Raw genomic sequence first — 14,301 nt, forward strand, 5'->3', positions numbered from 1 at the left:
CACACACACACACACACACACACACGGTTTTCAGTGCAAAGAAATGCATGACTAATCAGTGAAGTGACGTGACATCTGGCCAAGTATGGTGTTCCATACTTGGAATTTGTGCTCTGCATTTAACCCATCCAAGTGCACACAGCAGTGAATAAACATGCACACACACACACACACACTGTGAACACACTCCCGGAGCAGTGAGCAGCCATTTATGCTGCGGTGCCCAGGGAGCAGTTGAGGGTTCGGTGCCTTGCTCAAGGGTCTCACCGCAGTTGTGGTATTGAAGAGGTTGCCACAATACATCATGCAAATATGCAAATGTAACAGGAGATTCCCTTCTGAGGGAACTCAAACTGCATCCTCTAGCGGTCGCTATGGGGAACGCATTCAACATGACTGGTGTCGGAAGCAAATGTCTAAACATCATAGGCAACTGTACCGGCAGCGGTTCTTTCTTTCATTCACATAATGGCGAGCACTAGTAAGACGTTTTAGCAGTGTGTGGATCTGTCCTTGTTTTCTGACACCTGATGACACACACAATGTTTGCGTCTTGTGTTTTGTCCTCGAGGGGGCACCACAGATCTCGCCCTAACCACCACGAAACAGACCCTACTGCCATTAGCAGGTCCATAGCGGCCATGGAGGTAACAGATTAGGTGGGAGATGAGGGCCCTATCTGGACCTCTCTCCTCTCGCTCTGGTGACCTCTTGGGGTCTGTGGTCTATTAGACCTCCCTAATTAGGTTCTCCTAATTCTACAGCCTCCTGGATCCTCTCACGTCTCTCGGTCGAGCTAATGCTCTCACCTACGAGTAGGTGCAGTCGTGCATTCTGCTCCCTGGGGACAGGAGCTTGACTCTACCCCCCTCGCGCTCCTGAGGGCTACTGTGGGTATTAGAATGATAGAAACATAGATAGAACGCAGATATATTGATATGTACAGTATGTATACATTGCAGTGTGTATTGTGTCACGTGACCATCTTCTCAGAATCCTCTTTTCTTCACACACAAACAACTCATGAAGCTTAAAACAATTAAACAAATGACTAAACAGCAACAGGAAGCATTCATGAGGACATTACAGTCAAGAGCTTCACAGACATTAGGGTCAGTATGAGACACACCCGAATGAATACCGGAGTCTATTACCACACAACACAACACAACACAACACAACACAACACAAGCTCAGACTCAAAGAAAATCACATTACACTCCGAACGATATCAGTGACACAAAACACACTGAAACTCAAAAGAATCAAATGAAGAGATTTATGTCTCATGAACATCTATCTGTCTATCTATCTATCTATCTATCTATCTATCTATCTATCTATCTATCTATCTATCTATCTATCTATCTATCTATCTATCTATCTATCTATCTATCTATCTATCTATCTATCTATCTATCTACCTACCTACCTACATACCTATCTACCTATCTATCTATTGAACTTTGCTTTTTAAAGTTAAAATGTACAGTTTTTAGTTTTTTAGTTTTTCCACTTCCTCACATTCAAATTCAAATTGCAATTCTATCTCCTGTTTGCTACATCAATTCAAATTCAATTCAAATTCAGGAATCGATTGAGTCGTCTGAGTGCATACACACACACACACACACACACACACACGTAAATTAGCATGCTCATTAAACCTCATGCGTTAATGTTTCTTTTCTAATTTACTGTTTGACTGTTTGATCGCAGGCCTGGTGCTCCAGGAGCTTCTGATTACAGTAATTACAGCTGCTATGAGACTAATGACGTGCTGCTCATGACGGGATGCTGCCGCTCCTCACAACCCTCTGAAGACCTGTGACAGGCACGGCCCAATATAATAAAATCCTCAAATATAAACTGCAATGGTTTGCTGAAGACGCTCAAACACAGCTGAGTGGAGCAGATCTGTCAAGATTTCAGAAACAAGAGAAACAAGAGTAATAAAGTGATTTAAGGACTCTCGATAAGAACCGACGCTCAGAATCAGCGTGTTTCCTTCAGCACTTTACTAATACACGACTTAAAACCAGTGAAGACCTGCAGCAATATTCACTCACAGATCAGCACTTTGGACTTCTTAGGAGTTCAAACTTAAAATTTGAGATTTTTCAGTTGGCATATACCTTACTGGGCAAAGTTTTTATTTGCTATTTTTTATGTTCTTGAAAGAAGTGTCTTCTGCTCACCAAGACTGCATTTATTTAATACAGTAAGAACAGTAAAATTATGAAATATTATTACAATTTCAAACAGCTGTTTTCTATTTGAATATATGTTAAACTGTAATTTATTTCTGTGATCAAAGCTGTATTTCCATCATTACTGCAGTCTTCAGTGTCACATGATCCTTCAGAAATCATAATAATATGCTGATTTGCTGCTCAAGAAACATTTCGGATTATTATCAATGTTGAAAACAGTTGTGCTGCAGAATATTTTTGTAGAAACGGTCATATATTTTATTTTTCAGGATACTTTGATGAACAGAAAGGTCAAAAGAACAGCATTTATTTGAAATAGAAATATTTTGCAACATTATAAAATGTCTTTACTGGCACATTTGATCAATTTAATGCATCCTTGATGAATAAAAGTATTAATTATCTTTTTTTAATCTTACTAACCCCAAACTTTTGAATGGCAGTGTATCGCAGTTTCCATAACATATGAATCAGATATTTTCAACATTGATAATAAAAGAAGATGGAAAAAAAGTTGACCAACATTGTCCTGTTTCCAGCTCACAATGTTAAAAAATAGATCATTTCAGTCTGACAGAGAGAGGCTCTGAGACTGTTTTTAGCCCATTAAACCTCAACTAACATTGTAAGTAAAATGATAAAAATAAAATGAAATGCTACAAATGATGATCTGACCTCTTCTGTTCTACCTGCATAATAAACACAGTGTTACAGAGTGGAATCAGCAGAGAGATCTAAACGCTTTTAACAAGAACACGAGCACTATGAGCAATCGATGGCGTCATAGGTGCATTTCCACCTACTCATGACCCTCACACACACACACACACACACACACACACACACACACACACACACACACACACGGCTCTCGGGAAATGAACCAGCGTGTGTGTGTGTGTGTGACAGTGATTGAAAACACTCTAATAGCACACGACAGCATATTACAGTTTATATACATATATAGACAAACCACTGCTTTGAATGATCTTTCTGGAGGGGAAAGTGTTTGAATATTAATTGCGGCAGGACATAAAGCATCATATAATGAACGAGATGAATGATAAGAGGGTTTTCTATTCATTCTCCTTTGTTATAGTCCATAATTCTACATTAATGCTCACATGAAGATTAACTCCTGACACCTCAGCAAATGAGAGAATGATACAGAAACTACTGAACTACATATATGCTGCTAAATATAAGAAAACATAATTATATCGGTAAAAAAAATCAGGAAGCTCAATTCTGCGTCCTACAACACCATCAAAAACGCAAGGTGCAGAAGACATGCTTCTTTAGGGTCAGTGACATGTCAGTGTGTGTGTGTGTTTGTGTGTGTGTACTTTATGAGCATGTTAGGACAGTGTGCTTGATTTATGCTTTTTTCAGGGTTGCAATAAATATAGTTAATAAACCACTAAACTGACCCTAATGAGCATCTAATGCATCATGAAAGCAACGGACGTATATACAGAGTTATACACACACATATATATATATATATATATATATACATTTTTGGTTCAATTAAATAAAATAATATATATATATTTATTTATTTAATTGAACCGAAAAAATGTTAATTTAATTTAGATATATCAGATATTCAATATATCAGATAATTTTATATACATTTAATTTTATTTAAATAAAAAAAAAATTAAATACATAAATAAATATTATGAGTGTGTGTTTGTGTATAAGTGAAAAGCAACTAAGTGAAAATGGGATGCTTGATCATACAAAAGTTGCCAGGATACTGCTATGTGGTTGCTAGGGTGTCCTAGGTGGTTGCTAGGTGGCTCCTGTGATATCCAGTGCTCTATTATCCGACGCTTATTGATTCTTGATGACACAATCATCCACATTCTCTTTCATTCAGCTGATCTATATTTAAATGAAATGATGACAAAGACAATCTGTAATAAACACATGCACACATATAAACGCTCACATATGATTTATTCTCACAGTGTGAAGGAATCGCTAGGGAAGGTTTGTAACTTCATTTCGATCATTAAACTTCCTGCCGGTTGCAGCTGCTCTGGTCATTTAAATGGACCGAAGCCAAAGACCAGAACAGACGGCAAAATACCAACATATGCTCTCTCTCACACACACACACACACACACACAGAGACACACACACACACGCATAATCTCTCCTCACAAACACACACACACACGCATAATCTCTCCTCACAAACACACACACACACGCATAATCTCTCCTCACAAACACACACACACACGCATAATCTCTCCTCACAAACACACACACACACGCATAATCTCTCCTCACAAACACACATGCACATCAACATTCATGATGAAATGCATTGCTCACAGCTTGTCAAACACCTCAAACCTACATAACAAAACTAAAGATCAGTGTTTGCTCAAGAACAATCAAGATCTGACTCATTCTGGAATAAAACGTTCAGTCCAATCAGTTCCTGATGGATAAAATACACTTTTATCTCCAGTTTCTTTCAAAAAAGATGTACTTTTACAAAAGTAAAATGGGTTGCAAAATGCAAACGCTGTTTCATGTTGACTTCATCTCAGGCTGTTGTGACTGAAATAGCAGCTTTCAGATGGTGCAATTCAACCCACAAAACAGCACCAGCATCTTTTTACTCTGCAGAAAGCGAAAGGCCTTCATTTATGCTGTTTCATGTTGTTTTTCCCTCGAACCAGACGTTTGTTCTTTGACCCACAAAACTTTACTTCCCCGACTGACTGACGGAGCGACACTGAGCTCTGCATGAAAACACACAGTCCTCTGATTCACTTTAAATGTCCCAAAACCTGCAGCCAGACTGACATTTTCCTTTTACTACAAAGAGATGAGTTCACCTCTAAATGTTACACTACCAGACAAATTTTGAAATTATTCAAATGTTTAATGTTTTTGAAAGAAGTCTCTTCTGCTCACCAAGTCTGCGTTTATTTAATCAAAATACGTCAAAAATTGTGAAATAATATTACAATTTAAAATAGCTGTTTTCTATGTGAATATATATTAAAATGAAATTTATTCCTGTGATGCGCAGCTGTATTTTCAGCATCATTACTCCAGTCTTCAGTGTCACATGATCTTCAGAAATCAGTATAATATGCTGATTTGCTGCTCGAGAAACATTTCTGATTATTATAAAAATATGGTGTTTGTGGATTAAAAATTCATTGCTCAAAAGTGACATTTATAATGTTACAAAATATTTTTATTTCAAATAAATGCTGTTCTTTTGAACTTTCTATTCATCTGTGAATCCTGAAAAATAACATGTATCACGGTTTCCACAAAAATATGAACGTTTTCAACAGTGATAATAATCAGAAATGTTTCTTGAGCAGCAGATCAGCATATTATACTGATTTCTGAAGATCATGTGACACTGAAGACTGGAGTAATGATGCTGAAAATTCAGAGAAATAAATAACACTTTAACAGATATTCACTTAGAAAACAGCTGTTTTACATCGTAATAATATTTCACAATTTCTACTGTGTTTTTGATGAAATAAATGCAGCCTTGGTGAGCACGACAGACTTCTTTCAAAAACATTAAGAAAACTATTCCAAACCAGTTTGGCCAATTTCAAGCTTTTCTACAAACCAAAATGAACGACTACACAAAGTCACGCCACCTAAAAAGTAAAACAAAAAAACTCATAGTTGATTATCAATGAATAATGATTACATTCGGGTCTGTTCATCACACAAATCTATTCTATAACATCAGAAGACCTGGAGTTCACATCAACACTACAAGCTTGAACTGAATCTTTGGTCACTATAAATCAGTGCTTCAGCTCATCAGGAAGTGCATGTTTATGAGGTGTGCATCTCCTTCATCAGTGCAATGGTGTGGCACACTAACAGCTCCACATAAACCGGAGTGTGTCAGATTGCTGCAGGGCCGATTGCCCGGACGCGTCTCTGTTGGCCTGAGACCATGCTGCTTTTTTCACAGCAAACTTAAATGGTGGTGCCTGATTCACACCTGAGCTGAGAGCTCACACACACACACTCACACACACACACACACACACACACACACACACACACACACACACACACACACACACACACACACCCACGTCCACCTGGCTCTGCAATGATGGGTATTAACCAGAAAACTGCTGACGCTGGTTGCAGAAAGACAGCAGCGATCAAATGGCCACATAAGACACGAGTTTTCTATAAACACGTGATTTAAGCCTCAGTTTTTTTTTGTGAAAAAAGCATTATTTGTGAATAATTTTGGCAATAATCACTCAAAGACTAATGAGGCCTACGATCAATCAGTTCCAAAACGAAATACAAAACGTGCTAATTGAAAGAAAAAAAATAGGTAATAATATAGATAGCATAACAAGAAATGCATAAGCAATTTTTGTATGCCAGTCATTTTTGACCAGAAACACCACAAGGTGGGAAATAAAAATAAATAAAAAAAGCACAAAAATTATAATTTTTTTGGGGAAGTTATGATACCCCGTGTGAGCAAAGTCAGTAAGTTTTAGTCCAATGCAATAACATTAACTAGCTTTTTTAAAGAAAAAGAAAATCCTCTCCAGGTCAAAATGACCGCAACTTAACAATTATGATGTTTGTGCATCTTTGTTTAACTATAAATGATCTTGCTTTTCATTTTTTGACCTAATCTCAGAGTTTTATATGTGAACTGAGTGTAAATGCTATTCCTGCTCATGCATCTGTGTCTCAGGACTGCTGTGAGATTCACGGGAGCTGTTCACAAGCTGCGGTGCTGAAACCAGCGTCTCACATTGCCTTCAATGAGCCGCAGACTCTCGCTTAATTGAGTGAGACTAGACGCGGTCGGACTTTTCATCACACTGGTATCGCCGTACGCTTCAAAACAGGGTCGCTGTTGAGCACGTCTACATCTGCAGCTGGTATCACCAAACATGCTGTAAATACATCATTAAACTTTGATATATAATAACCGATAATGGTATGTACCCGATGGTACATTAATCATGATAGTCAGTTAGTACCGTGGGACATCTTAAAGCAATGCCACAGTACATGGTTGTAATGGTAATTTGATGCATGGAAACTGATCATAAGCAATATTTTCTGTTTCAGTTCTTGATTAAACAGTGTTTTTATAGCATGTTTCGGTGATTGCAGACGTTTGTTTGTCATTCTGCTGTCGGTGTGTCGCTCTGATTCTGCAGCGGTTGATGCTGATCACAGGTTAATAATAATACAGGACGAGTTACAAAAGATGAATCCAAATCTGGATGAGGAGAGAATGAGAAACAACGCAGTTTCACATGAGCTCTGGACAAGCTAAAACAAGGGGATTTGAAACTAAATCTCTTACAAGGTTGAGCTGTGCCTCTAAATGACATTAGATTGGATTTCTTCAGCTTGTAACAAGAACCTTCAAACACCAACACATTGTGAGCATGAAATCTGAGCACGAAAAGATTCTCTGGGTAAATAAAATCTATTAATATCACAAAACAAGCTTTCAGAGTGATATAATGAACCACCAACAAGTCACACAGAACCATGTTCTGTTGCTAAAACATTCTTCAATTAAACAATTGTTACTGCGTTCAGTTTGGTGCTAAACAATCCTGATTTTAGACTTCATGAGTCTAGTGCAGAAACCTTTAACACGATGATCTATTTCATCTGGATACTAAACTGAACTATTAATACCATTAAGATAGGAGGAAAATGCGCCATCTTCAATTGCTAAAACAAGTAATCATCGATCAAATGCATGAAATGCGCAACAAATGTGCAGCAGATAACAGTTCATGGTCATGTATCAAGCCTTTTCCATGCAAGGCAAGAGCCTACACTCTTAAAAATAAAGGTGCTTCACGATGCCATAGAAGAACCTTTTTGTCTAAATGGTTCCATAAAGAAGCTTTAACACCTGAAGAACCTTTCTGTTACACAAAAGCTTCTTTGTGGTGAAAGAAGGTTCTTCAGATTATAAAAAGGTAAGAAAGAGATGCTTCTTTAAAGAACCTTTGACTGAATGCTTCTTTGTGGAACCAAAAATTGTTCTTCCATGGCATCGCTTGAAGAACCTTTTGAAGCACCTTTATTTTTAAGAGTGTAAAGGACTTTCAGCCGCAAACACAATGATTCATTTCAGTACAAAAATGTTCAGATATGACTCTAAATCCAACTATCCAAATAAACAAAGCTTTTGACAATGCTTTAAGATTGATACAATAAACTAGTAGAAGAAATGTCACATCATCTTCTATTAATACATCAATCTTGCTGCTTTATGAACATGACAAACATAAAACGCTTTTCCACAAGGAACAGAAAGCAAAAGATCATTTAGCCTCAACACAATGATCATAAAAGGGTTCTCTGGGCAGATCTGGCTCTAAAATGAACTAGTAATAGTTCATAAAGCTCTAAAAGCTTTTTAGAATGATATAATAAGCAACCAGAAGGATCTGCACCATCTTCTGTTGTGATAACATCGGTCAAATGCATGAAATGCACAACAGAAATGCAGCAGTTCATTGCCGCCTAACAGACCTTCACCATGAAGAACACGAGTCTCGAGCAGAATGACTCATTGCTATTTAAGAGGGTCATCTGGGTGGCTCTTCATATAAACAAAGCGTATTTAGAGTGATATATTAAACTAGCAGAAGAAAAGTCACATCACCTTCTACTATATCAATCCTGCCACTCAATACGTTAAAAATTAAGCGCTTTTCCACAAGGAACAGAAGAGGAAGGAACATTAAGCCTCAACACAATGATCATTAATCCGGCTCTAAACTGAACTATTAATGCCATTATCATTGTACTATTGCTTCAATCATTTTAGAATGATATAATCAGCAACCGGAAGGAATTGCACCATCTTCTCTTGCCATAACTTCTGCAAAATGCATGACATGCACAACAGAAATGCAGCAGATAACAGTTCGCTGTCATGAAGAACAAGAGCCTAAAGTCCCAAACAGAACGATTCACTTCAGTATATAAAAGCTCTTTGCATGGGCAGATACTCATCTAAAGCTTTTTAGCTTTTTTGGGAGTAATAGAACAGACAGAGGAAAAGTCACATCATGTTCTACTACTAGAACAATCCTGCCACACTGTAAACATGTGAAGCGCTTTTCTACAAGGAATGATCCACAATTAACTCAATGACCATTAAAGGGTTCTTTGGGCAGATCAGGCTCTGAACCGAACACTTAATGTTAAAGAAACACAAAGGAACCTTTTGTTGGAGTGATATAAAAAGCAGCCCCTCTTCTCCCGCCACCCTGTAAGCATCTCATCAAATGCACGAGCAAGAGCGAGGTGATGCCCGAGAGCCCCCAGAAGCTCTTTGTTTTGATGGCACTCACACGTAAGCGTGGTAGATGAACGCCCATCCGCGCGGTCTCTCCAGAACATTGTAGAGGAAATTCTGCAGGCGTCGGTAGAACGCGTTGCGCTTCGGCGGCCTCTTCCCGGAGATGCTGGAGCGCTGTCTGCTCAAGATGCTGCCGCGCTTCGTCGCCTCCGCGCCCGCGATCAGCAGCGCGCCGTCTCGGCTCGATTCCGTAGCGCCCGCCTCGAGCCCCACGAAGCCCACCTTCAGCTTCTTCTCGGCCTGCGGGGCGGGATACATGCCGCCGTTGCGGGATTTCTGCACCATGCTGGAGGTGCTGCTGTCGTCATGGAGATCCGCTGGTGCTGATGCTGCGGGTCTTCAGGTGCGAGCATCACTGTGCGCTAGAGGTGCGCGGCGCGGAGGGCGTGCGGAGGAACATGAAGCCAATAGCGACGCGAAGACGATCTGCAGCCTACCTCTCTCTCTGTCTCTCTCTCTTTCTCTCTCTTTCTCTCTCTCTGTCTGTCACACACACACACACAGGTTTGTTTTTATGGTTTATGGGGACTCTCCATAGGCGTAATGGTTTTTATACTGTACAGACCGTATATTCTATTGCCCTACACCAACCCTACCCCTAAACCTACCCCTCACAGGAGACTTTCTGCATTTTTAGATTTTCAAAAAAACTCATTCTGAATTATTTATAAGCCTTTTGAATTACGGGGACACTGAAAATGTCCTCATAAATCACCTTCTCGTTGTAATACCTATGTCATACCCATGTTATTATACAAATTTGTGTCCTCATAAACCACATAAACACACACACACACACCCTCCCTCTCCACTCTCTCTCTACAGAGGTTTGAGAGCTAGTTTTGGTGTTGAGAAGGTTATTAGTCCTGTTTGGGTTTCCTAGACGAGCAGGACCTTATAGCCATAAATGATGTTTGTTTTTATTTTAAATCCCGATTTAATGGATACATGCCCTTTCTATGGTTTAATTTGGTCACCCTGCTTGATCTCAAAACCCTCTGAAACCAGTCTACAGACTAGCCTGATTAGGCCGATTTATTTATTTATTTAACAGCAGGTTAAGAATGTGTTTTATTTTTTTAATTTGCGCTTATATTGCATGACCTGTTTGGGGTTTTCAAAGGCAAGCATATGACACTGACCTTATAGCCATAAGTGATGTTTGTTTCCAAATCCAGATTTAATAGTATAATAAATGCCCTTTCTGTAATTGCTTATGATGGTTTTATTAGCCGGTCGCACCTGCTTGATTTCCAAGCACTGTAAAATCAGATTTATTCAGTTAAACTGTAAGAATAAGTAAGAATTTGTAATGTACATGTTTGGCACTTTTATTGCATATTTAATTTGTTTGGTTTATAGTTTATCTGCTGAAAGCACATCTTAAACCAGCCTGATCTGTTAGCTGGTTTTGGGTTTTGGTTCTAATCAGGCTGGAAGACCAGCTTGTCAAACCAGTTAAAACCAGCACAGCCGCTTATGCAATTTTGCACCAAAAAATAAATAAATAAAATAAATAAATAAATAATAGATTTTTTTTTACATTTGCACATTTATTGCACATTTAAATTATTTGGTTTGTATTGAGACGTTTCCTCTTAAACTCTAAGAAAAGTCCATAAAAAAGGTCCCAATGTACTGTGTTAATATTTCCCTTATTGATTTTCACTGGCATCTTACCCGGATTTTGAATTATGCATTTCATTGTGTTGAATTTTATGGTTAAAGGAAATTAACCTGTAAATTTAACTGAGACATTTTTCAGCACCTGTTCTATTTTTCTAAGGATTTTTTTTCTTAAAATACAAAACTTACTGGAAAAAAACAGCTGAAACCAGCCTAAGCCTTCACAGCCTGAGCTGGTTTTAGAGGGGTTTCGGGCAGTTTTCAGCTGGTCAGCTTGTTGGACGGGCTAAAATGCATATGTATGATGAGGGAATAATTCCCCATTGTACAGTACATATTCCCAGTGTGCTTGATGCTCTTTTATACAGATTTTATATTATAATGTTGAAGCTTTCAGAAAGCTTGTGGAATGTTTTTGGAATGCAACCCCAAAAAATATATAGTGCATCAGATGATCTTTCTTTTGTAGAAGAATTATGATAAGGAAAACCGTATGAAGAGAGTTAAATAGGGCTAATTATGGTGAAATTTGACCAAAGCTACATGTGAACATTACATATATAAAACCCAAGTCTGGGTTGCCGTGTGTTAATCTGCAGATGTCAAAGGAGCAAACAGATCACCCTAATTCACCATACTTATACCCATCCACAACACAAGACACACATCCAGCACGCTGACGACGGCGAGCATCACGAGCAGATCCAACATTTGCCTCCTGGGCTGCTGAATAAGGCTCTGCGTACTCGTCATACTGAAGCTCTGTGTGTTTGTTTCCAGACAACAGCAGCGTCTCCCGAGACACACGAGAGCCGCTCCAGACCCCTGCTAATCAAACCAAGAGTGATCTCAGATCATTCAGCTCACATCAGACCTGCCAAAGACGACACTCAGGAACAGTGCGTTCAGAAATGATCTCATGATGCTTTCAGAGCCAGTCACACATTTGAACGACCTAGGATAAAGTTCTGGATACAATCATTCAATTCTGGGTCAAACTGATTCCTAATTGGATTCAATACAATTAACCAAAAATCACACTATGAAAAAAAGTAAACCTTTAACATTAACATTTCTCACACAATAAAATAAAATAAAATAAAATAAAATAAAATAAAATAAAATAAAATAAAATAAAAGACTGCCCTTGGTTGATCCAATTCATCTTTAAGAAATAATGAAATTTTGCCTGCAATCTGATGCACATCAAAATCCCTTTGTTCTTCTCTGCAGTGTAAACACATCTAGATGAAATCTGTAGATTAGTGATGGTTGGAGGTGAGCTGACGTCTCACACAAGGGAATATGACAGTATTGATGGATGGAAGTATTATTGATCACGGTCTGAGCTCTCTGGGAATCAATGGCCCCGTAGCATTCACTTCCCATGTGAGAAAGCCAAAAATCACTAGCAATTTCACATGAGATCGACCACAAACACAACAAGCATTTGTTTTCTGACGAGCATTAGGGGACCGTAAAGAAAAAACAGTCAGAGAAGCTTATTTATCAGAAGAACGGCTGTGATAACTCATCAATATCCGAGCGTGTTTGTCAGGATGGAGGAGATGAAGAACAAACGCAGTGCTGCTTTTCATCTCTTCTGGGTTGTGTTGCCATGACAACATCTCAGCTAACAACGAGTCCTTTCAGGCTGTGTGTGTTCATCATCATCATCATCATCATCCTTACAGACGATGACGATAATCATAAAACATCACAGAATCAGTAAACACTGCTGATAATCATGTAAAATAAAACACTTACTGTACATTTACGAAGATGAACTGTTGAGAACTTTAAAGGAAAGTCATTCATCATTATATTTTGATAGGACAAGTGTTATTTCAGTGTTGAATTCATGTTTTTGACTTTTAGTTTCTGAAAGCCTGACCTTTAAACCCTGAGAGTGTTTCACTAATAGTTGCTTAGTGCTTCTCATACGGCTTCAAACAACAGAAAATAAGACAAAACAAGAAGCTCAAACACGTGAAACTCAAGAGCGGAAATCATTACTCATTTTAATTTATTCAAATGGCATTTTTATTTAATAACCAGGGTTCTCATGATCTTTGACAACCTGGATATAATGTATGAGGGAATATATATATATTCATCTTTATATATAATTTTAAAGTTATATATATATAGTAAACTAGTCAACTTTAATATATTGTACAGTGCTATGTAAACTTTATGACTTGAAGGCATGAAGATATTATAAACATTAAAATCATGATTTTCTGTAAAGCTGCTTTAAAACAATATGTATGGTGAAAATAACTATAGAAATGAATTTGATTTGATGTCATTACAGCAGAACTACCAGAAATATCTCAGGGTCAAAGGGTTCTCTAAGCATGTTCTGGATGTTCTGCATAATCCTGAGTTTATATCCCATAATCCTGAGTTTATATCTCATAATTCTGAGTTTATATCCCATAATTCAGATTTTATATCTCATAATTCTTATTTTATATCTCATAATTCTGAGTTTATATCTCATAATCCTGAGTTTATATCTCATAATTCTGAGTTTATATCCTGTAATCCTGAGTTTATTCTGAGTTTATATCTCGTAATTCTGAGTTTATCTCACAATTCTGATTTTATATCTCACAATCCTGAGTTTATATGTAATAATTCTGAGTTTATATCTCATAATTCTGAGTTTATATCTCATAATCCTGAGTTTTTTTCTGAGTTTATATCTCATAATTCTGAGTTTATATTTCGTAATCCTGAGTTTTTTCTGAGTTTATATCTCATAATTCTGAGTTTATATTTTGTAATCCTGAGTTTATTCTGAGTTTATCTTATAATTCTGATTTTATATCTCATAATTCTGATTTTATATCTCATAATTCTGATTTTATATCTCATAATTCTGAGTTTATATCTCATAATCCTGAGTTTTTTCTGAGTCTATATGTAATAATTCTGAGTTTATATCTCATAATTCTGAGTTTATATTTTGTAATCCTGAGTTTATTCTGAGTTTATCTTATAATTCTGATTTTATATCTCATAATTCTGAGTTTATATCTCATAATCCTGAGTTTTTTCTGAGT

General features: G+C 37.6%; 2 protein-coding genes across 2 annotated transcripts in view; both read right to left on the minus strand.

Annotated features, from left to right (window-relative positions):
• The window catches only part of kcnq2b (potassium voltage-gated channel, KQT-like subfamily, member 2b), a 50,240-nt gene extending 40,231 nt beyond the window's left edge, over positions 1-10,009 (minus strand). The window contains exon 1 of the mRNA XM_016251876.1: positions 9,597-10,009. Coding sequence (XP_016107362.1) covers positions 9,597-9,889 — 293 coding nt within the window. The 5' untranslated portion in view covers positions 9,890-10,009. The remainder of the gene's footprint in view (positions 1-9,596) is intronic.
• A 1,840-nt stretch (positions 10,010-11,849) lies between these two features.
• The window catches only part of ralgapb (Ral GTPase activating protein non-catalytic subunit beta), a 43,637-nt gene continuing 41,185 nt past the window's right edge, over positions 11,850-14,301 (minus strand). The window contains exon 29 of the mRNA XM_016251854.1: positions 11,850-12,058. Coding sequence (XP_016107340.1) covers positions 11,850-12,058 — 209 coding nt within the window. The remainder of the gene's footprint in view (positions 12,059-14,301) is intronic.

This window comes from Sinocyclocheilus grahami, unplaced genomic scaffold, assembly GCF_001515645.1.
Source record: "Sinocyclocheilus grahami isolate Dianchi unplaced genomic scaffold, SAMN03320097.WGS_v1.1 scaffold1073.1, whole genome shotgun sequence".
Lineage (NCBI taxonomy): Eukaryota > Metazoa > Chordata > Actinopteri > Cypriniformes > Cyprinidae > Sinocyclocheilus > Sinocyclocheilus grahami.